The sequence below is a fragment of the Bos mutus genome, chromosome 15 (assembly GCF_027580195.1).
Source record: "Bos mutus isolate GX-2022 chromosome 15, NWIPB_WYAK_1.1, whole genome shotgun sequence".
Taxonomy (NCBI): Eukaryota; Metazoa; Chordata; class Mammalia; order Artiodactyla; family Bovidae; genus Bos; species Bos mutus.
This window is the reverse complement of record NC_091631.1, coordinates 38,444,274-38,467,246: the sequence shown is the minus strand read 5'-3', so window position 1 is coordinate 38,467,246 and position 22,973 is coordinate 38,444,274. Positions and strand designations below refer to the sequence as shown.

General features: G+C 46.2%; 1 protein-coding gene across 2 annotated transcripts in view; it reads left to right on the top strand.

Annotated features, from left to right (window-relative positions):
- GALNT18 (polypeptide N-acetylgalactosaminyltransferase 18) overlaps positions 1 to 22,973 on the top strand; it is a 373,443-nt gene that overhangs the window by 296,925 nt on the left and 53,545 nt on the right. For both annotated transcript variants that reach the window (XM_070383928.1, XM_005887188.2), the window contains exons 8-9: positions 353 to 490; positions 5,839 to 5,934. In XM_070383928.1, the coding sequence (XP_070240029.1) occupies positions 353 to 490; positions 5,839 to 5,934 (234 nt within the window). The remainder of the gene's footprint in view (positions 1 to 352; positions 491 to 5,838; positions 5,935 to 22,973) is intronic.

The following is a 22,973-nucleotide window of genomic DNA, read 5'->3' as shown; positions in this document are numbered from 1 at the left end:
ACCATAGCTTTGACTAGACGGACATGTGTCAGCAAAGTGATAGCCTCACGCAGACTATATTCTTCCATTTCTTTTACTCACACAAAGACCACAGCTTTTTTCCTTAGTATTTTTTAAGGATTCAGTCCCTTTATTTTCAATGGCCTTTGATAACAGTCCCCATCGGTGCTGATCTCCTGTTTTGCAGACCAAACAGGGACGGTTATGGGGCTAGGGCACACATGGGGAAATGCCTGAGTTGAGTTCCCAGGTAATGCCTTCACCAGGCAGTCTCCAGAACTGTGGTTAGGGAGGGTCTGGGAAAAGCCATACCATGGTGGCGGCTGCATCTCTGTGTTTGCATCTCGCACAGGACTCAGGAATCGACATCGGGGACATCACTGCAAGGAAGGCTCTGAGGAAACAGCTGCAGTGCAAGACCTTCCGGTGGTACCTGGTCAGCGTGTACCCAGAAATGAGGATGTACTCAGACATCATTGCCTACGGGGTGGTAAGGAGCCCACCCTTGGGGTTTCATCCAGACACATCTGCCCGAGTGGGACCTGTGGTAGACCTGTGGACAAGAGGCTGGTTTCTAGAACTTCATGTGAAGCAGCCTATATGTTCATAGCCCAGACCTCTCCATTCTCTTGAGAGAGGTGCTTAGTCTCTCCTTACAATCCTAAGCAATTCAGCTCTGGCCCCACACATGAATATGCTACTTAATAAAGCAAAACATGCAGTTAGGTTAACATTGCAAGACAACCCCAACTGTTTCCCAAGCATGGGTGCCTGAGATTCTACCGACCAGCCTGCATGCCTCCCTTACCCGAGGTGCTACATCTTCCACTCACGCAGAGCCTCCTAGAAAGCAGATTTGGGAAACATATCCTTCCAGAGTTCATTGGATTTTCAGCGATGTTTTAGTACCACTTATTGATTGGTGGTTCCCCCAGCAGAGACAGCAAGACAGAGAGGCAGAGCAGAGGGTTTGGATCCACATGGACCTGGTTCCAATCTTGACCCAGCCACTTCCTGGGCAAGTGTCTTAATGTCTATGGGTCTTAGTTTCTTCATATGTTAAGTGGGGTAAAATAATGCTCTCCTCATGGGTAGAAGAAAGTCTCCGATATAGAAATGTATTTTGTGTCTGAGGTTAAAATACTTTGAAGATGATAAACTCTCCCCATGCTTCCAATATCCCGAGGACATTACAACTCTTAAGGTATTTTAAATACCTGATTGATCTTTGGATACCTGTTCTGGTTTTTGCTGAGCGAACACATGAAGATTCTCTATGACAGTTAAGCCCTCAAAATTACCCTCATAACTATCCCCTGGGTTTACTAGGCTCACTCCCTGCCCCTGGTGTGTTACAGATGGGGAAAGAAAGAAGTACAGTGTCTGCCCATGTTCACACAGGCCGTCAGCCTGAGTGAAACTGAGTCTAGCGCGTCAGCTTCTGATATCACTCCCACTCCTCCCTTTGGAGTGTTCCCTCAGGCCTTTTAGATATTCCAGGATGAAAACTTGAAGGAAGAATTCTTTCTCTGATGGCCTGTGGCCAGAACTGAGTTCAAGGCCTGCCTCAGCAGGAACTTAATGGGCACAGCCTCAGCCTAGAGAGGAAGAATTCTGCTGAAGGGCCAGCTTCAGTGTTCCCACAGGCCTGCCAACACTCACATCCTAGGATTCTAAAGGAGCCAGGGTCCCAGGAACTGCCCCTTTCTACCCCCCTGCAGGGCCTCTGTTGTCCCCGGAGGCCTGACTATCGGAGGGGGTCGTGTCTTCCCATGAGAGTCCCCGTGTTGTGGCTGACATGTCCTGAGAGAACCACCCAGTAGCCTCTTGCCTCTCCCCTTCTCAGGCTGGTATAATTCAGATGTCAGGAAACTCATCAGCTGGCGCTGCTCAGCTGTTACCTGAGGCCCCAGATCCCGCCTTCGCCGTGGAAGCACACTGGACTGTGAGGTGCCCACCCGCCCCGTCCAGCCCCCCAGGACCGTCCTGAGGACACGGCGGACACGCTGTCCACAGCACGTTATGTGTGCTGCCTGGTTACTCTTGGACCAAAACAGGACAGACACGCTGCTGCGGCTCCGGAGAAGCTGTTGGCCCAGGCCTCTGAGAGCCAAGGCAAGCTTCTGGATTCGTGGTCTCACCAAGCTATTAGCTGTAGCTAAAAGTATTCACCAAACTCAGCCAGAGAGACATAACAGTGGAGGTGCTTGCACGCAGCCATTCCAATCCTGGGTCTGGGCCCAAGACATTCTGGTCGTGTAAGCGAAAGAGTCACATCTTAGGAGCACAGATCGCGCGTTTACCATGTAGACCCCTCACCCAGATCACACCCAGAAACCTTTGATTGGTCAAATAGTAAGTGGCATATCCATGTTGTGATCTAGATCTGGCTGAGTCCACAGTGGAGGCTGTTTTCACTCTGTCATGCTGAAAACCCATCCTCCCGCCACTCCAGAGGGCTGAGCTGTGTCAGCCATTCCTGGGACCGGCGGATGTCTGTGACCCTGTGCATATGCATTCGCCGGCTACTGTTCAGGGCTCAGCTGGAGCCCCTCTCTCCTGCCTCCTCCATGGGCTGCGCTCTTACATGAACAGAGACACTTGCTTGTCCAGGAGCATGATGAACTCAATGAGGGCAGTAAGCTGACGACGGTTGAGGCAGGATGCAGTACAAGAGCAAGACAGCTTGTGGAGCTGAATCTTTCTTCCTGGTGATTACTTTTATTCTGAAGTGGAGAGACCAGATGTCTTCTCGGTGAAGGGATTTTTTTTTCCCCCTTCCAACTCATGCCTAAACTTCATTGCTCAGGTCAAATAACCCCCCGGAACTCTCAGGCCACTGTCAAGTCTGTATAACCCAGACCATTAATCTAGTAAAAGGTCTCACTGATGCCTCTGGCAGGCAGAAGGATCATGGACCTTGCAGTGTGGGCATGGGCCTCCTCCAGGATTACTGAGCTTCAGGCCTGGGAGACAGCATGGTTTTGAATAATCCCAGCTCTGGTGCTGACAGGAGAGATGGAGTAGCATCCAGAAACAGACATGCCTGCTTCTGAAAGTTAGCTTTGCTACTTAATCACTGTGTAACCCTGGCAGTTTGTAAAACCTTAAAGGTTAGTCATATCACTTCACGGGACATTTTTCACAGTCTCAGGATTGTCACCATTTTATGATGGAAAGAGCTTGGGCTTTGGAGACAGACTCCAGCTCTGCCATTTTTCCAACTATGAGGCCATTCATTCATTACTCATTTTCTTCATTCGTTCATCCCATATGTACTTACAGTCTAATATGTGCCAGGGCTGTCCTGTGTCACAGGCAGTGAGAAAGCCTGAGACCTAGTCTGGTGACCGATAGAGGAGCCAGGCAAGTAGAGAAGTGACAAGAATACAGTGTGTAAGTGCTGCGCTCAGAGAAATGGAGGTGTGGTGGCCTCACACCCAGATGTGGGCCAGGAAAGGCTTCCAGAGTGACAGAGAGGCTGAGAACCACGGGAGGAGGAGGGCTTAGTCAGGGAAAAGAGAAGGCCAAAGCAGAGGGCCCATGCAGTGGGAACAGCATTACAGACCGAGAGGTGAGGCAGAGCTTCTTGCTACAACATAACTTCCTGCACCCTTAAGAGAGTTAATATTACCAATCTGGCTGAGTAATTTTGAGGATTAGGTGGGATAAAGCATGGAAAGCCCTTCACCTGGAACCTGGCACATAGATGCAGTCATAAACACTAACTTCCCTGAATGGCTTTCAGGATAGTTATAGCAGTAATAACAGCACCTAACAATTATCGCACTTTTGCTATTTGTCAGGCCCTGTACTAAGCACTTGCAGAGATTATTTCAGTTAATTCACAGACGTATGAGGTTGGCAATATAATTGTCCGTATTTGAGAGTCAGAAGGAAACAGACAAGGAGTTATGTTGCTTTGCCCAAGACCAAACAGCTGGAGCCAGGATTTCATCTCAGCTTCTCTCCCAACTTCCTCAACAGAAAATCTGCTTAATGGGGGATGGATGACACAGAATCAAAGAGGACTTTATCAAAAGTCACCACCCACCCTCATTCAGAGGCCAGCTTTGGGGGCCCACAGAAGAGCCGTGTCTGACACCAGGGCTTTCTGGAACTTTATGCAGGTCTCACTAATGGATCAGTGGGCCGTGGGAGGAGTCCGGGGCATATTTGCATATACTCCTCCCACACAGGTCAGTCAGGTAGTTGGTTTATGATAGAGGATTTTGTGCTGCATGGATGCTTCTGGGGCCCTGCCTAGGGAGCTGACACATGTTCATATTTCTTCAGAACCTCTAAACTCCAAGTTTGAGATTGAGCTGCTATCACCCAGTAAGGGAAAGGGAGCTCAAAAGAAAAGAATTTGACTCTGTTCTTTGTCCCCTGTCAAGAACAGGACGTTCATAGATCAAGTGGGGGCCTCCAGTTATCTGTTGCGCTTCACACTCCTTAATTGGGTTCACTGCACTCCTACCACATCCATGAAGACTACAAGAACTTAGCTGCTGTCTGCCTCTGGCCCTCCCCGGATAGATGACCCACCTGTGGCCCATTGCCCTGGTCTCCCCTGGATCCCCATCTCCAGCCTCCAGTTGTAAATAAAGTGCTTTGATCACTAAGAAGAGCTATATAAGCTGGCTTCAGTTTAGGTGGATAAGGATACCATAAGCTCTCTTACAGGCCCAGGAACTGAAGTACAGCTGGACCCAGGCACTCGTGCTGGGAAGCCACGAAAACCACAGTGGGGGCAGGATCATCTCTTGTCTCTAAATCCGTCTGCCTCCTGTTTCATCCCCACTTCATCACAGCTGGATTTCTCTGCTTGCACAAGCCCAACAGATCTCCACGCCCGATCTAAATGGCCCCACAATCTGAGAGGCCAGCACCCACTGAGCACAGTGTTTGGTCTCTCATCAGGACTCCTAGGGCAGAATAAGAGGATGATGAGATTGTCACATTCCAGAAAGAGAAGGATGGGGAGAGAGGAGGAAAGAAAGAGAATTGTCCATTCATTCTAAACTGAGAGTTGGTGCCTGCCCTGGTCTCCTCAGCTGTGGCGTGTAAGCAGGGCCACGTGAACCACAAGCTGCCCTTTCCAAGGGCTGAGAGTGGGCTAAGCCAGAAGGGGATGTTGACTATCAGCTTTCCTACTTAGATATGCTAAGATATTGATTCATAGGACTTTTGTACTGTTGACTGGCATGTGTTTGTAGGTGAGGATAAGAGACACCTCTCCCCTCTCCTATTCCCTCTCTGGTCCCCTTCTCTCTTATTCACCCACCAGACCTTCCTTCCACTCTAGGGAAACTTCATCAGCTGGGTCCCCACTGGGGCATGGCCAGCCACCACTGGATCTGGAGGAGACAGAGAAGGCCTGATCCCAGGGGACATCCCAGGCCCCCAAACAGCTGACATGTTCCTCACCTCCCCCAACCCTCAAGAACAAAGTCTTCCATCCAGGGACTTCTGTTGGCCATTATGCCACCCTTGTGCAAAAGGAGAGGATGAGAAGTGTAGTACCATCTTGTGTGTATATGCCATATTTTTACCTAGACCCTCTCAGCTCCCAAAATCCAGCTTGCTGTTTAACAGCGTCCAAGGTCTTGTCCTTCAGAGGAGGCTGCTCTGCCTTCAGCACCTTTAATGCAAGGCCAACGCTGTTGGTTTCTTGGTATTAGTTGGTACTTGTTGATTTCTGTAGTATTCAGGGTTGACTGAAAGCAGAGTTGACTATGGAAGCAGAGCCTGTCTCGGTGGAATGATTGTTTCTCCTGATTTAATGCTTTTATTTCTCTGTTTCTTTTGTGTGACTGCCTCTCCTCTGGTGTTCAGTTGCAGAACTCCCTGAAGAGTGATTTGTGTCTTGATCAGGGTCCAGAGACAGAAAATGTTCCTATTGTGTACATCTGCCACGGGATGACACCCCAGGTGAGTTCTGAGATCCCCGTGCCGGGTGTGTGCATGTGTGTGTCTGGTGGGAAAAGAGAAGCTCAACTCTGTCGTGGCTACTCTGGGCCCATGGACCTTGGGGGCTTTTCATTAGAAAGTATCCTCATGAGAAAAAAAGAGAGTCATACTTATATGTCTGGAAGGAGTCTAAAGGAGAGAGGCTGGGATGCCAGGATCCCCTGGGGTGGGCACAAGGAAGGTGATACATCTCTAAAGAGAGACACCTGCCTCCACTGGGGAGACTGTCACAGGTTACAGTCTTGGCTCTGGCAGCCCTGCCTTTTCCTGGCTGGAGGGAGCCCTAAGTTTCCCCTAGACTCCCTGCCATCTCAGAATCTCTTCAGAGTGCCTCAGGTTCTGCCCTTTGGTCCATCGTAGCTGGGACCAAAATTTATAGCCTTGAGATCCTTTCTAGGTCTTCTGACCTTCTAGCAGAGAATGAAGGGAAGCTACCAGAAAGGTAAGTTATCCCCCTAAAATTCTCCATTCATAGCCTAGGCTTCAGATATCCAAAGAGGACATTGAGACACTGGCAAGAAAAATGATTTATTCAGCAAAGTACAATGGACAATCAATGACCAAGGACACCATGGACTGACCCATTATGACTTGGCATTTTCAGAGTTTACTTATCTTAAGTAAGTATGTATACCTTCAGTATACATACTTGAGTATACATACCTTCTGAAGTATACCTTCAGAAGTATGAAAAGATTTTTAAAAGATACTTCAGTATAGAAGATACATGTGTTTGTGCAGTTGAAGTTAAGTGTTTTAAAGAGCTGTTACCTGCCTAAACTGAAGGTTATACAACTGAAGGATACTGTGAGGTGTCACTAGTGTGCTATCCCAAGACTTGCCAGAAATGCCCACTGTGATCTCTACCCCCCGGTCCTTTCTGTGGGCCGAGCTGCTGTGACATCATTGATTGGTCAGTCACAGTCAGCAGATCACATTATCCTCACACCACACAGCATATCAACTCATTCTCCATTGTTAGAATGGTATAACATTTTTAGTGAGTGACTACTTTTATGCAAACTTTTTGTTGGCATATAACATATATGCAGAAAATAGACAAATTATAAGTGTACAGAGTAATGAACTTTCAGAGCAAACACACCTGTGGAACAGCACCCAGGTCAAAAAAAAAAAAAACCACAGTATTGCTTTGAGCCTTATGTAAATAGTTTCATAGGGTATATGCTTTCTCATTTTGGAATCTTTCCTTCATCATTATTTCTATAAAGTGTGTCCATGCCATTATATATAGTTGTAATTTGCTCATTTTTTTTTCTACCATGTCATATTCCATTTTATGAACATGCCATATTTACTGTATATTCTACTGTTGATGGACAGTTGGGCTACTGCCAGGTTGGGAATATTACAAATACTACTGCTATGGACATTCTTGTCCATGTCTTTTGGTGTGCATATGTACTCGTTTCTTCTGGATTTAAACCTAGAAGTCAAATCACTGAGTCATAGGGTTGACGTATGATCACTTTTAGTAGACACTGCCTATATTCTATAGTCTGCTAGGGCTGCTGTAACAAAATGCCAGAAACCAGATAGCTTAAACAATAGAAATGTATTTGCTCACAGTTCTGAGGCTGAAAGTCCAAGATCAAAGTGCCAGCTGAGCTGGTCTCTCTTTTTCTAGCTTGCAGATAGTCACCTTCTCACTGTGTCCTTGTGTGGCAAGGGGGAAAGAACGAGCAAGCTCTCTGGAGTCTCTTCTTAAAAGGACACTAATCCTATTGCATCAGAGCTCTGCTCTTATGACCTCGTTTAACCGTAATGTGAAGGTCTGGGAAATTCTCAGCCTATCCACGTTACAAAAAATGAGAAAGGTTGATTTGGAGAGGATACCAAAAGTGCTACTGAACGATCATTTGATTAAGAGATAAAAGGTGGGGCTCTTGGGCTTAATCGACCATCTCACAGCAGAAGGCATCCATAGAGAGGGGGTTATACCAGCAGGGACACTGCCAGTGAAGTAAAGGTAAATCAGGGAAAGACAAAGGAACGCTACTGGACTTCCTGGATTCTGTAAGATGGGACCATAAAGCTATTCAATTGTTAACATGTACTGTTCCACAAGAAAAGGGAAAAAGGATACTGAAGGTAATTTAGAGATCATCAGGGCACAAGTCCTTACTCCTACCACTGGCCCCAGGGTAAGGCTGTTCACTCAAAGGATGGGCCTGCCACTCTGGTTTCAGTAGGCCAGGATGACCCTGCCACAAGCCAGTGGAGTGGGACCAAGGCAGTAAGCAGCTTGGACACTAAGCAACTTGAACAGTAAGCAGGGCCACTCCAGAGAGCCAAAGGGGCAGGCTGCCCCGCAGAGCAGTGAGGGGTGATGCTGCCACCCCAGTGGGTCTGGAGGGAAGAATATCTAGACAAAGGTGATTTTTCCTGAACCTTAAGATCCAGTGGAATTTTGCCTTTCTGGGTTTTGGGCTTGCTTGCGACCCATCACCCCTTTCTTCCTTCCAGTTTCTCCCTTTTGAAATGTGATCACCTATCCTGTGCCTGTCCCACCATCATATTTTGAAAGTGCATAACTTGTCTGATTTCACAGGTTCTTAGCTGGAGAGAAATTCTGCCTCAGAATGAATCATACCTTGAGTCTCACACATACCTGATTTAGATGATATCTTGACTTAAGAGTCAATGCTGGAATGGGTTAAGACTTTCAAGGTTGTTGGGATGAAGTGAATGTACATTGCGTGAAAGAAGGAAATTAACTTGGGGAGCCAAGAGCAGAATGCTATAGACTGAAACTGTGTCACTCCAAAATTCACGTGTTGAAGTGCTAAGCCTGTCTATATGCGGAGTAAGGAAGTAATCAGGTTAAATAAGGTCATAAAGTGCAACACTGATTTTATGGGGATAGTGTCCTTATAAGAAGAGCCACCAGAGCGCTCCGTCCGTCACTCTCTGCCATGTGAGGACACAGCAAGAAGGTGGCCATTTGCACCAGAAACTCTCACCGGAAACTGAACAGGCCACCACCTTGATCTTAGACTTCCTGACTCCAAAACTGTACGAAAAAATAAACAAGGTCATAGGTAGTTCCATCTTCCTCTAAGCCACCCAGTCTGTGGCATTTTGTAATGGCAGCCAGAGCCATCTAATACACTGTCAAACAGTTTTCCTAAGTAGTTGTATTAATTTTTACCCCACCAGCCATATATGAGAGCTGTAATTCTTCTCCATCCTTGACAGTATTCCGTATTATCTGTCTTTCTAAACTTCGAGATATTGTGGTGGTTGTATAGTGCTATCACGTTGTAGTTTTAATTTGCATTTCTCTGATTGTTAGTGCCGTCAGGCACCTGAGTTTCAGTTGTTCCTGAGTGTGGGCCAAGATGGCCAAGGTCACAGTAGTTCCATCTTTGTGTAAATTCCCTCTCTGTGTTGTAATACGTATGATCCAAGACGCAATGGGTGAACTCACTTTTAACGAATCTAGGTGGAAACGTGTGGTGTCCATGCTCATCTGCATCTCTGGCCACGTGTCAGACGTTTCTTCTGTGGGATGGTGGGTGCCTGGGCAAGCCGAGTCTTCCAGCTGCAGGTGATTCAGTATGGGGACAGTCTTTGCTGTAAGGAGCATGGATTCTGGAGCCAGATTGCTTGAGTTCAAATGGCAGCTTTGAAACTTTCCAGTTGTGAACCTTTGGACAGGGTTTTAAATGTGGGCCTATTTCTTTCACCTGTAAAATATGGATTAATAATGGTGTATACCGTAAAGAACAATGTTGTAAGGATTTAATACATTTAAAATAATGCCTAGCATATAGTAAGGGCTAAATAAATGTTTAGCTATTACTATTGCTAAGATGATATTATTATTATTACTGATCATTGAGCCTTACTCAGTATAAATACCCTCCAGTTTCTAACCCCAGCTCACACTGGACTGACTTTCCTTGACCTCAGGTGTCATGTGCTATGGGCTCCAACTTTGGTCAGAGCTGACCCATAGGCTCTGAGAGCATTTTGCTATAGTAGCAAAAATGCAGTGGGGTAGGGGTGAGGACAGTGAATGGGGCATCAGGAAGCCTGAGGTTTGGTCTTGGCACACATTTGCAATCACCTTAACCCTCTCTGGGCCTTATTTTGTTTTATTCTTTTACTGAGGTATGCTTTTACACTAAGGTATACACATCTTAATTGGAGAAGGAAATGGCAACCCATTCCAGTGTTCTTTCCTGGAGAATCCCAGGGACAGAGGAGCCTGGTGGTCTGCCATCTATGGGGTTGCACAGAGTCGGACACGACTGAAGCGACTTAGCAGCAGCAGCAGCATACACATCTTAAGTATACAGTTCCGTGAGTTTCCACATTCATAAACACTGTACAGGCACGACCTACATCAAACCCGTCATCCCAGTGGGCTTCCTCGTTCTGCCTTTTGGTCAACACTTCCATCCAATGCTATGTGTTAGTCGCTTAGTCGTGTGCAAATCTTTGTGAACCCATGGACTGTACCCCTCCAGGCTTCTCTGCCCATGGGATTCTCCAGGCAAGAATACTGGAGTGGGTTGCTACTTCCTTCTCCAGGGGATCTTCCCGATTCAGGGATTGAACCCAAGTCTCCCACATTGTGGGCAGATTCTTTACCATCTGAAACACCAGGGAAGTCCAGGTAATGACAATTTTCATCTCTAGCACAATTGATTAGTTTTGTCTGGGTGTGTATTCTTATCTGCCAGTGAGGAAGTTGGACTGGCCATCTCCAGGCCCAGCTCTGCCAGCTCTGCCAATCTGTTTACCTTGAATTCTTTTGTTCTGAAATCCAGGTGCCTAGGATGTTGTGAGCTTGTGCTGTGCTTGCCAGGAATACTTGGAGCTGCCTTGCCTTGATGCTTTGTAAATCAGCTTTTTGTTGTGGAGCTGCAGCAGGCCTTAAAAACTTAGGTCCCCCTCCCATCCCCCGCAGAACCTTCCTGTAACTGGTCTGTACATGAACACTGGGGCCCAGCTGCCCTCTCCTACCAGGCTTGAGGTACACAGCTGTCAATACCCAGAGGTAAGGAGGCTTGAGACCAGCCTCAAATCACACACATTTCCAAGAACAGGGAGGTATAGGGACTCTGCTGTGGCAGGAATTTGTTGAGTCTGGCCTTCCCAATGAGTTGGGAGATCTGGGGAGAACTGGGTCATCCTGGAGATGGGCTGTGTATCCTTGGCAGGTGTTCATCCATCCATTAGGGTGGACTGCATCCATTAGGTGCAGGCCCTGGTCATAGCAAACACCCTCTTCTAACAACACAAGAGAAGACTCTACACATGGACATCACCAGATGGTCAATACTGAAATCAGATTGATTATATTCTTTGCAGCCAAAGATGGAGAAGCTCTATACAGTCAGCAAAAACAAGACTGGGAGCTGACTGTGGCTCAGATCAGGAACTCCTTATTGCCAAATTCAGACTTAAATTGAAGAAAGTAGGGAAAACTACTAGACCATTCAGGTATTACCGAAATCAAATCCCTTACCATTATACAGCAGAAGTGACAAATAGATTCAAGGGATTAGATCTGATAGACAGAGTGCCTGAAGAACTATGGATGGAGGTTCGTGTCATTGTACAGGAGGCAGTTATCAAGACCATCCCCAAGAAGAAGAAATGCAAAAAGGCAAAATGGTTGTCTGAGGAGGCCTTACAAAGAGCTGTGTAAAGAAGAAAAATGAAAGGCAAAGGAGAAAAAGGAAAGATATACCCCTTTGAATGCAGAGTTTCAAAGAATAGCAGGGAGAGATAAGAAAGCCTTGCTTAGTAATCAATGCAAAGAAATAGAGGAAAACAATAGAATGGGAAAGAGTAGAGATCTCTTCAAGAAAATTAGAGATACCAAGGGAACATTTCATGCAAATGTGGGCACAATAAAGGACAGAAACTTGTATGGACCTAACAGAAGCAGAAGATATTAAAAACAGGTGGCAAGAATACACAGAAGAACTATACAAAAAAGATCTTCATGACCCAGATAACCACGATGGTGTGATCACTCACCTAGAGCCAGACATCCTGGAATGTGAGATGAAGGGGACTTTAGGAAGCATCACTATGAACAAAGCTAGTGAAGGTGATGGAATTCCAGTTGAGTTCTTTCAAATCCTAAAAGATGATGCTGTGAAAGTGCTGCACTCAATATGCCAGCAAATTTGGAAAACTCAGCAGTGGCCACAGGACTGGAAAAGGTCAGTTTTCATTCCAATCCCAAAGAAAGGCAAAGCCAAAGAATGCTCAAATTACCACACAATTGCACTCATCTCACTTGCTAGCAAAGTAATGCTCAAAAATCTTCAAGTCAAGCTTTAATAGTACGTGAACTGTGAACTTCCAGATGTTCAAGCTGGATTTAGAAAAGGAAGAAGAAAGAAAGTGAAGTCACTCAGTCATGTCCAACTCTTGACAAGAAGAAAGAAAGTGAAGTCACTCAGTCATGTCCAACTCTTGACAACCCCGTGAACTGTATAGCCTATCAGGCTCCTCCATCCATGGGATTCTCCAGGAAAGACTACTGGAGTGGGTTGCCATTTCCTTCTCCAGGGAATCTTCCCAACCCAGGGATCGAACCCAGGTCTCCCACATTGCAGGCAGATGCTTTATCCTCTGAGCCACCAAAGGAGCCCAACCAGAGACCAAACTGCCAACATCCACTGGATCATCGAAAAAGCAAGAGAGTTCCAGAAAAGCATCTATTTCTGTTTTATTGACTAAGCCCAAGTCTTTGACTGTGTGGGTCACAACAAACTGTGGCAAATTCTTTCAAGAGATGGAAATGCCATACCACCTTATCTACCTCCAGAGAAATCTGTATGCAGGTCAAGAAGCAACAGTTAGAACTGGACATGGAACAACAGACTGGTTCCAAATTGGGAAAGGATTACATCAAGGCTCTATATTGTCACCCTGCTTATTTAACTTACATGCAGAGTACATCATCATGAAAATAATGAACTGGATGAAGCACAAACTGGAATCAAGATTGCCAGGAGAAATACCAATAACCTCAGATATGCAGATGACACCACTCTTATGGCAGAAAGTGAAGAAGAACTGAAGAGCTTCTTGATTAAAGTGAAAGACAAGAGTGAAAAAGTTGGCTTAAAACTCAACATTCAAAAAACTAAGACCATGGCATCTGGTCCCATCACTTCATGGCAAATAGATGGGGAAACAATGGAAACAGTGACAGATTTTATTTGGGGGGGCTCCAAAATCACTGCAGATGGTGACTGTAGCCATGAAATTAAACAACACTTACTCCTTGGAAGAAAAGTTATGACCAACCTAGAGAGCATATTAAAAAGCAGAAACATAACTTTGCCAAAAAAGGTCTGTCTAGTCAAAGCTGTGGTTTTTTCAGTAGTCATGTATGGATGTGAGAGTTGGACTATAAAGAAAACTGAGTGCCTAAAAATTGATGCTTTTGAACTGTGGTATTGGAGAAGACGCTTAAGAGTCCCTTGGACTGCAAGGAGATCAAACCAGTCCATCCTAAAGGAAATCAGTCCTGAATATTCATTGGAAGGACTGATGCTGAAGCTGAAACTCCAATACTTTGGCCACCTGATGCAAAGAACTGACTCATTTGAAAAGACCCTGATGCTAGGAAAGATTGAAGGTGGAGGAGAAGGGGACAACAGAGGATGAGATGGTTGGATGGCATCACTGACTAATGGACATGAGTTTGAGTAGACTCCGGGAGTTGGTGATGGACAGAAACCTGTTGTGCTGCAGTCCACGGGGTCGCAAAGAATTGGACATGACTAAGCGACTGAACTGAACTGACTGAGGTGCAGGGGATAAGCAGATGGTGAGGAGGCAGGGCCTCTGGTTCTCAAGGGTTTCCAATGGCATCTACTAACCCTTAAGAAATTGATTGGCTCATGGAAGAGACAAGATGAGGAGGAGGATGACCTTAGTACAAGGTCAGGGTACATCTCAGAAGGGGACTGTGAACAGATACAGGCCTCTGGGATACTCCAAATCTCCTAGGCTTGGTCCAAATAAAATGCTCAACATGCATTTCTAGGAGCATTTCCCCTCCTACTAACAGTTCTCAGCAAATCTTTTAGTACCATGGCCACAGAGGTCAAGGAGAACCCAAGGAAGTTCGCAGACAGGACTGCCATGTGCATCGTGCAGGTCGTGCACTGCACAACTCCAGCAGAGGGTTGGGGAACAGAGACCTACCCAAGGTGACAGTCTTGCTGGCCTCTGTTATGAAACCCCATATATTCCTTCCTGAGCATCACACTTGATAGGAAGCATAACAATGTTAAAAGGCAAATGACAAGGTATATAGTGGTCAAGAACCAGAGTACCTGGGTTCAGATCCCAGCCTTATCACTTACTAACCCAGTTCCCTGGGTAAGTGTCATAACTTCTCTGTGTCAATTTCACAACCTAAAAAGTAGAGATTAGAGTAGTATCTACCCTTTAGGTTGTTTTAAGAATTAAATAAACATTAATTTTAAGAATCAAACAAACAATAAATTGATGCACACGAAACACTTAGACAACAAACCCGGTACACAGTCACTGCTTGCTAAATATCGGATAATTATTACCAGATTGGTAAAGACCATGTCCTTAAGAAAGGGAATTGTGTAGCCCAGAGAGGAATAGATTCAAGAGGGATATGAAACTTCCAAAATTATAAGGACACAGAGTTTTTGAATATAATGGTGAAGGAGGAAGAGGGAAAGAAGGCAGGATCTTGGGCTGGCTAAGTTCGTCCTGCTGACTTGAAGGTGAACTTCCCTTCCTTCTTTTCTTCATCCAAATTTCTAAGTTTTTCCATTTGGGGTTTTAAAAATACAGGTTCTCAGAAAGAACTGGTATCAACTATGTAATAATCAATCCCAAATCACACTAGCATTAACTAATCAATTCAGAAAAAAGGAAAACATGACTCTTAAAATGAACATGTAATAACAACATATTTAGCTCATTAATAAGGGAAGCAGCAAGCAAGTACTGAAAGCATTTGAGGAACTCAATGTCTGTGGGCATTTTCTAAAGAAGAGTGTTAGAATAAGATTGTGAATTCGATCCAAAAGTAGTTAACACCCTACACAGAAATAAAATCACAGCCTATGATGTGATCTTTTCAACCCAGACAGAAGTCTAGAAGTTAGTGTGTCTGAGTACTAATCCAAAGGTTAATAACAAAGTCAAACATGGGTATATTCTCTTGGAAAATTACATACTCTTGGGTGGGCTTGTTAGACAATGCTCCAGTATGATACTGAATGGATAGATCACCTCCCTTCCCTTTTGCCTTATTCCCAGGTTTTAGTATTTCTCTTAGTCTTTTCACAATGTTGGCTAAAGGTGGGGTGACTGTCCAGGCCATTAGTGACTCAGAAACCCTTGTGGATTCATAGCCTAAGCACATGGTCTTTCCCCCTATTATTTCCTAGGGCAGCTGTAACAAAGAAGCCCAAACTGGGTGGCCTAAAGAATGGAAATTTATCGTCTCACAGTTCTGAAGGCTAGAAATCTGAGACTGAGGTGTCAGCAGGGCCGTGCTGTCTCTGAAGGCACCTGGGAAGCACCTACTCCAGGCCTCTCTCCTCGGTTTCTGTAGTTTCTTGGCTCGTGGCAGCGAAATTCCCCATCACATGGTGTTCTCCCCGAGTGCTTGTCTGCGTCCACATTCCCCTGTTTTATGAGGATGCCAGTCATATTGGATTAGGGGCCCTCCCACTCCACTCTCATCCTAATTTATAATTATATCTGCAGCTAACTGTATTTCCAAATAAGGTCACATTCTCAGGTACTAGATGTTAAGACTTCAACATGTGAATTTTTGAGGTACACAGGTCAACCCCCAGCATCCCTAAAAAGAAAGAATGTGACTGGTAACCTGACTTCCGTGCCTCAGATGAAAAGGGCCTCACATCACCTCACATTCAATTAACCAGAATTATCACATGGCCCTGCCTCAAACAGAGGACGTGGGAAGTCAGGGTTTTCTGGGTGCCTGGGAAGCCTTGTCTCTACCACACAAACTTAGGTATCTTCTAAATCAGTTCCTCCTCTGACAAATAAGAAAATAAGAAAATGGCATCTGGGAATGTGAACTTCCTGCCTGGGTCACACTATGAGTTACTGGCCCAGACAGGGCTGGGGAGGATGCCTGTATTTTGACTTCCATTTTCTCCTCCAGTTTTGTTCATTCATTCATCAGACACAGGCTGGGTTGTCTTTTAGGAAGTCCTCACATTTTGGGAAGTTTAATTTCCCTCGAAGAGCAAATGTCGTCTAGTAATCGGAGTGGTGCTGTAGAACAGCTACTCCCTGTGGAGCCCAGTGGGTCTCAAAGACATCAGGGCCCCACAGGCAGCTTGGGTGGGGCAGAGGGGCCATGTTCACATCTGGGTTCAGCCCTTTGAGAAGTTCTGTTTAAATGTTTGAAAAGTTCACTCTGTCAGCGCTGTGATATTCCTGGGTCTCAGAGAAGGCCCTGGGTAGGAGAAAGCCTAGTGTAACTAATCAAATTAGTGAAGTGAAGCTGCTGGGAAGCATGCTAATTGGTTAATGAGTAAACGTAACCATTTTTTTTTTTTTTAATTAGCAGCAAATTTCAAGCAATCCTCAAAATAACTGAGAATATTAGCCCTAATTAGTGTAACAGCCTGGAAAATTTCTTCTGCTGGGAGAAATACAGCAGTGGGGTCTCCCCACAGGCTCTATTCATCCAGACACTCACTCATTCATTCACTCATATATTCATTTGCTCATTCAACAAACTTGCATTGAGTATTATGTCAGGCCAAGAACTGTGAGAGGCAGAGACAGCGTTACCCAGGTCTCTGACCTGGAAGAGCCCTGGTCTGGAGAAAGAGGTGGGCACTTGGATAATTACCATTCATATGATGCAACCTAGGGCCCCAAACCACTTTCTCATTAGGCCTTCAGAGGAGAGATGGGTCAAGACAGGTTCTGAGGGCCTTTCCCACTCTTTCTGCCTGAATCTTCTAGCCTGTGAAAGACACCCGGCGGGGCGGTGGGGATGGGAGTGGAGTGGGGAGGGGTAGGTGCTTTTTCTATAGGAAAGCAAATTCTGTAGAAGAAGGAAGATGAAAGGGACTTTAATTCCTTCTAAAATTTTTGAAATACCGAAGCTGTCACATTTATGCTTCAGGAAGTGTTTTTGACTCAAGGTATAAAGATTAGAACTCATCCTGGAGATGAATTTCATGTTAGATCAGGTAATGTGTTTAAGAGAAGTGTGGGATTGTAAATGGAATTTGTTTCCTTCGCTTTTTGGAATTTTTAGAATTTATTCATTTTTTCTCACTTGGCTCTCCGTACATGTACACACACAGGCAGAGAGAGAGAGAGAGAAATGAGAGAAAGGATTAGCTTATTTGTCTGCTAATCACTCTCTAGAAACTGCCATTCCCACACGGGGTCATAATAAAGCCATCACCCCTGGCCTGGTTGGCAGTGCTCCCAAGACCAATGCGTGGGGTGTTAGAGGCCTTTCTTGGACTGTGTTTGCATCCCCAGAACTTTCAAGTAACATCTCAGAGACAGTTGAAAAGTTTTACTTCGTGGGCTGAGAATTTAAATCGCCAGCCACTTCTCTGCGAACTTTGGCGGACTTCTTCACTTCTCTACAATTTTTATCTATAAATAAATAAGAATGCCAGGCATCAAGTTGTTGTAAGGTTTTGAAAAACTTCCCTGAGTTTGTTTCTTGGCTCCTCGTGTGTGGTTGTATCACCCAGGTGTCAGCTGAGGACTGTTAGTACAGGGTCCTGATTCAATTACAATCTGGGAGGAGCCTCACCCAGGCCTGAAGCTCTAGCTGGCCACCTCCAAGTCTGAATTGTTCAAGGACTAATCCACACAGGGTCCCTTCATTTCTTAAGACATCTTCTGCATTTAATATTTTATTTTACAATACAATCCTTAGAGCTTCCAAATACTAATTTGATCATGTTTTTATTAATAAAAATTCTGTAAATTGTTAACTCTTTCAGTAAAGTAGAAATGGACTGTGGTAAGATACAGAGGATAATGGTCCTTTGTTCCTGACCCAGAAGTCGTGTTTTCTACCAACATCCATTAGGTTAGCTTGTTAGCAGGTTGAATCCTTTATAATTCTTTTTTTGTTTGTTTTAATTGAAGTATAATTACTATACAATATTATATGTTACAGGTGTGCAAATAGTGATTCACAGTTTTAAAGATTATACTTCATTTATTCGGCTTCCCTGGTGGCTCAGTGGTAAAGAATCCACCTGCCAGTGCTGGAGACATGGGTTTGATCCCTAGGTCGGGAAGATCCCCTGGAGAAGGAAATGGCAACCCATTCCACTATTCTTGCCTGGAAATCCCATGGACAGAGGCACCTGGCCAGATATACTCCATGGGGTCACAAAGAGTAGGGCACAGCTTAGTAACCAAACAACAAGTCCATTTACAGTTGTTACAAAATTGGTTATATTCCCAGTATTGTAAAATATATCCTTGTGGCTTATGATGTGCCTAATGCTGCTGCTAAGTCACCTCAGTCGTGTCCGACTCTGTGTGACCCCATAGACGGCAGCCCACCAGGCTCCCCTGTCCCTGGGATTCTCCAGGCAAGAACACTGGAGTGGGCTGCCATTTCCTTCTCCAATGCATGAAAGTGAAAAGTGAAAGTGAAGTTGCTCGGTTGTGTCCGACCCTCAGTGACCCCATGGACTGCAGCCCACCAGGCTCCTCCTTCCATGGGATTTTCCAGGCAAGAGTACTGGAGTGGGGTGCCATTGCCTTCTAGTAGGTACCTGTTAGTTCCCACCCTTGCCTTGCCTCTCTCTCCACTGGTAACCACTTCTCTGATCTTTGTATCTGTGAGTATGTTCCTTTTTTGTTATACTCACTGGCTTGCATTATTTTTAGATTCCACATGTAAGTGCTATCATACAATGTTTGTCTTTCTCTGTCTGCCTTGTCTCACTGCAAGTCCATCCACGTCACTGCAAATGGCAAATTTTGTTCCTTTTCCTGGCTGAGTAGTGTTCCATTGTATCTATGAACCACATCTTCTCTATCCATTCATCTGTTGATGGACACTTAGCTTACTCCCACATCTTGGCAATTGTAGATAGTGCTGCTACAAACATTGGGGTGCCACGTACCTTTTCTAATTAGTGGTTTTGGATTTTTTGGATAAATACTCAGGAATGGAATCACTGGGTTATAAAGTGGCTCTCTATCAGTCTCTAAGCTATAACCACACATGATTCCAGGGGCCACCATTTCTATGGAATACAGGGTAAGTGAGGCCTCTGGGGTGATGCAACGCCTGGCCCTGGGACGACCCACTTTCTGCACACTCTACGGGCAGCCATCCCTCAGCACTCCCCCATCCATGTGCAGGCCACTTGTTCGAGGGGATAGCGTTTGCACCAGAGGACTCAGGGCAGTGTGATTGTACCTTCACAAACTTGGGGTCAGGCGAGGCTGGGATCTAGGCCCGATACTTCCCACAGCACATGTGTGATTGTGGCTGGTGACTCCATCTTTCTAATGCCAGTTGTAACCCCTGAACAGGGGCTTCACTAAATGGGCCTGAGGGTTCTGATGGCCCATATGTGACAGCACCTAGCCCAGTGCCTAGGACACGATGGTTGGTGTGATTATGTCACGCCCAAGGGCAGCCTCTCCATGTGAGCAGAAGGGGAACACTTGAGGGCGGGAGGAGCAGGCAGACCCCCCTGCTGTTTCTCTCACAGCACTGCCTCCCAGATCTGGCTCCTCCACAGGGCGTGGCCTCGGTGACCATCACAGGGCTCCGTCTCCATCACTGACACCCACTGGGCCCGCCTGTGAGCATCTGCCTGGAGCTGGCCCCACCCTGCTTTAGGAAAGCACTGCACTGCCATTTCCCGTTCAGTAGTGACACAAGGAGCGGAGCCATGGCCCGGACGTGTGCTTGGTGTGTGGTGCAGGCGCACAGGGCGACAGCGGACAGACGGGTCTGCTGCCCAGATGTCAGTGCTGCAGCGGTGACCTCCTCCTCCCCCGAGCGATGCTGAACCCTGGGCTGCTCCCTGGCTTCCCAGGCAGTCTAGTGGTAAAGAACCCACCTTCCAATGCAGGAGGTGTAAGAGGCGTGGGTTCGATCCATGGGTCAGGAAGATCCCCTGGAGGAGGGCAGAGCAACCCACTCCAGTATTCTTGCCTGGAAAATTCCTTCGACAGAGGAGCCTGGCAGGCTACAGTCCACAGGGTTGCAAAGAGTCAGACAGGACTGAAGCAACTTAGCACGGGCTGCTCCCCCAGCTTCAGCGGGAGCCACTTGGCTTGTTATTCATTTCACATGGTATGTTCTTCACTTCATGTCCAAACTCCACAATTAGAGTTGTAAACAGCAAGTTCTGTGTCCCTTTTATTAATCTCCCACAGACTGGGAAGCAGAGGTCATCAGAGGCCCCACAGTGGGCCAGCAATGAGGAGACCAGTTCCGGCTCACTACCCAGTGTCTGAGCCTCCCGCCCACCACCAGCCCGCCACTCTTAGAGAGCTTTGCCTCCCAGGCCTTGGGCCTTGCAGATGGGTCACTGAACCAGCCTCCCAGGACTTTGTTTTGTGTTCTCTGACAAGTCACTGTACTTCCCTGAGCCTCAGCTTCCTGATCAGGAAAATGCGGGTGGGTACTTGGAGTTAAGTAACAAACTCTTGTGTGTCTGGCACCAAGCCTGGCACAGAACTGGGCTGAGTAATGTGGCTTCTTGTTCTGGTTGGGGCAATCTCTCAACAGTTTGGGGAATTTGCTAGTCTAAATAAAGATAATGCTAATAACAGCCTACATTTATTGTTTACTGTTTCTAGGCATTTTTCTAAATGCTCTGTGTGTATAATCTCTGTTGAAATCCCAGTTATCAGCTGCCTTTCCATTTGACCCAACCCCCAGCGAGAAAGACTCTCAGGCTCTATTGCTAAGTCACTTCAGTCGTGTCCGACTCTGTGTGACCCCATGGACGGCAGCCTACCAGGCTCCCCCGTCCCTGAGATTCTCCAGGCAAGAACACTGTGCCATTTCCTTCTCCAATGCATGAAAGTGAAAGTCAAGTCGTTCAGTCATGTCTGACTCTCAGTGACCCCATGGACTGCAGCCTACCAGGCTCCTCCATCCATGGGATTTTCCAGGCAACAGTACTGGAGTTGGGTGCCATTGCCTTTTCTGCTCAGACTCTAAGGGTTGCCCTATTGGCAGGGGTGTACTTACACACACATCCCACCCCCAGAGCTTTCTATAACTCAATCCCCCACTCAAGCTGGTTTTGCACAACTGCACTGAGGAGAGCCCAGGATCAGAACATTAAGCCAACGACAAAATCTAAGTTGCAGGCATTCTGTCTCAGGAGAGAGACTACTCCTGAACAGCACAGGTACATTCCACACCTGTTCAAGGGCACTCCCTCTTTCTTTCATCCATTTGGAGCAGGGAGTGGGGAGTTTTCCACATAGTCTATATGAGTTCTCACTGCCCTTTGCACAAAGCACTAGCCATCAAGAAGTGGGCTGCCCCATCCTGCCCTGATGCTTTTTATTAGGATGGTAGTGGCATTTTGGCTGGGGCAGTTCTTCACTGCATGGGACTATCCTCCTCAATGCAGGATGTTTAGCATCCCTGCACCCTGACTATCATGAGTGTCAGCGTGGGACCAAATCATCCCCCAAGCATTCCCAAGGGTCCCCTGGAGGAGGTCGTACCACCCCCTCGCTAAGAATGTGACAAAGGAGTGTAAGAAATAGTCGTGGGGACTTGAAAACGGCTGGTGGCATTGAGTGGGGATGTCTGAATTGTGTTTACATCAGGAAAGCTTAAGAACATGCTTGTCTGTTTCAAGAAAGTTTCTAAGTAGACGTGTTCAGAATATATCATGGGCTGAAATGGAGCCTTCTATTTGATTTTCCCAGCTGCCTCCATTGTCCCCGCACTGCCTTTGTCCCAGCTGCTTTTCTTGAAATCTATTCACTGCTGTACATTAGTCCTGCCAGTGTCGAGTTTTAGCGGAGTCCCTGAGGTTAGCACTGTGTTAATACACTGGGAATTTCAGCAGAGCTGGGCTCTCTAAATCTATCACCAAAACAGCTTTATTTTTTTCCTTGCTCAAAAATACATTCTGAAATGTGGGAACATGTGTGGGAGTGGGGTTGACTTGGGTGAAGGACATGCTTAAAAGGAAAATTTCATACCTTTCTTCTGTAGGAAAAAGGACCCGCTGGTCTTAATTCTTGTAGAATTGAGCTACAAAACACATTTATGTCTCTGCAGTATCTTTAGCTCCTCGGAACATCCTGGGCTACTCAGAAAACAGTCATGTTTGTCTGGGGCATTATAGGTGCTTAACAAATTTGTGTTGGATACAGAAATGACTAAATTCATGGAAAATTTAAGCCTTTTAAGTGATGACCACAGTATGGACTGATCAGTATTCACCTTCCCAATCCCCCTGGGGGTTTCTGGGGTGGCAAGTTTCACCCTGGCCGGCCTCCCGGGTGGCTGAGCAGTAAAGAATCCACCTGCAATGCAGGAGTCACAGGAGATGCCGGTTCCATCTGTGAGTCAGGAAATTCCCCTAGAGGGGGGCATGGCAACCCACTCCAATATTCTTGCCTGGAGAATCCCCATGGACAGAGGATCCTGGCGGACTACGGTCCACGGGGTTGCAAAGAGTCAGACACGACTCAAGAGGCCTAACACGTGTGTATGCACACAAATTTTGCCCTGGAAAATGAGGACTGCTGATGTGATGGGGACATTCTATCCCCTATGATGTAGGTGGTAGTTGTGGAAAGACTAGAAGGACCTGGTAGCCAGAGAGTCCCTGGATGGATCCAGGGAAGTGAGTGAGGAGGAGCCAATGAGTGAAGACTCCTCTTCCTCCGAGTTTGCTACGAAAGGATGGACAAAGGGGCTGCCTTTTAGAAGTGAGTAGGGTTGAGATAAGGCATGTGTATTAAGATGTGCTTTT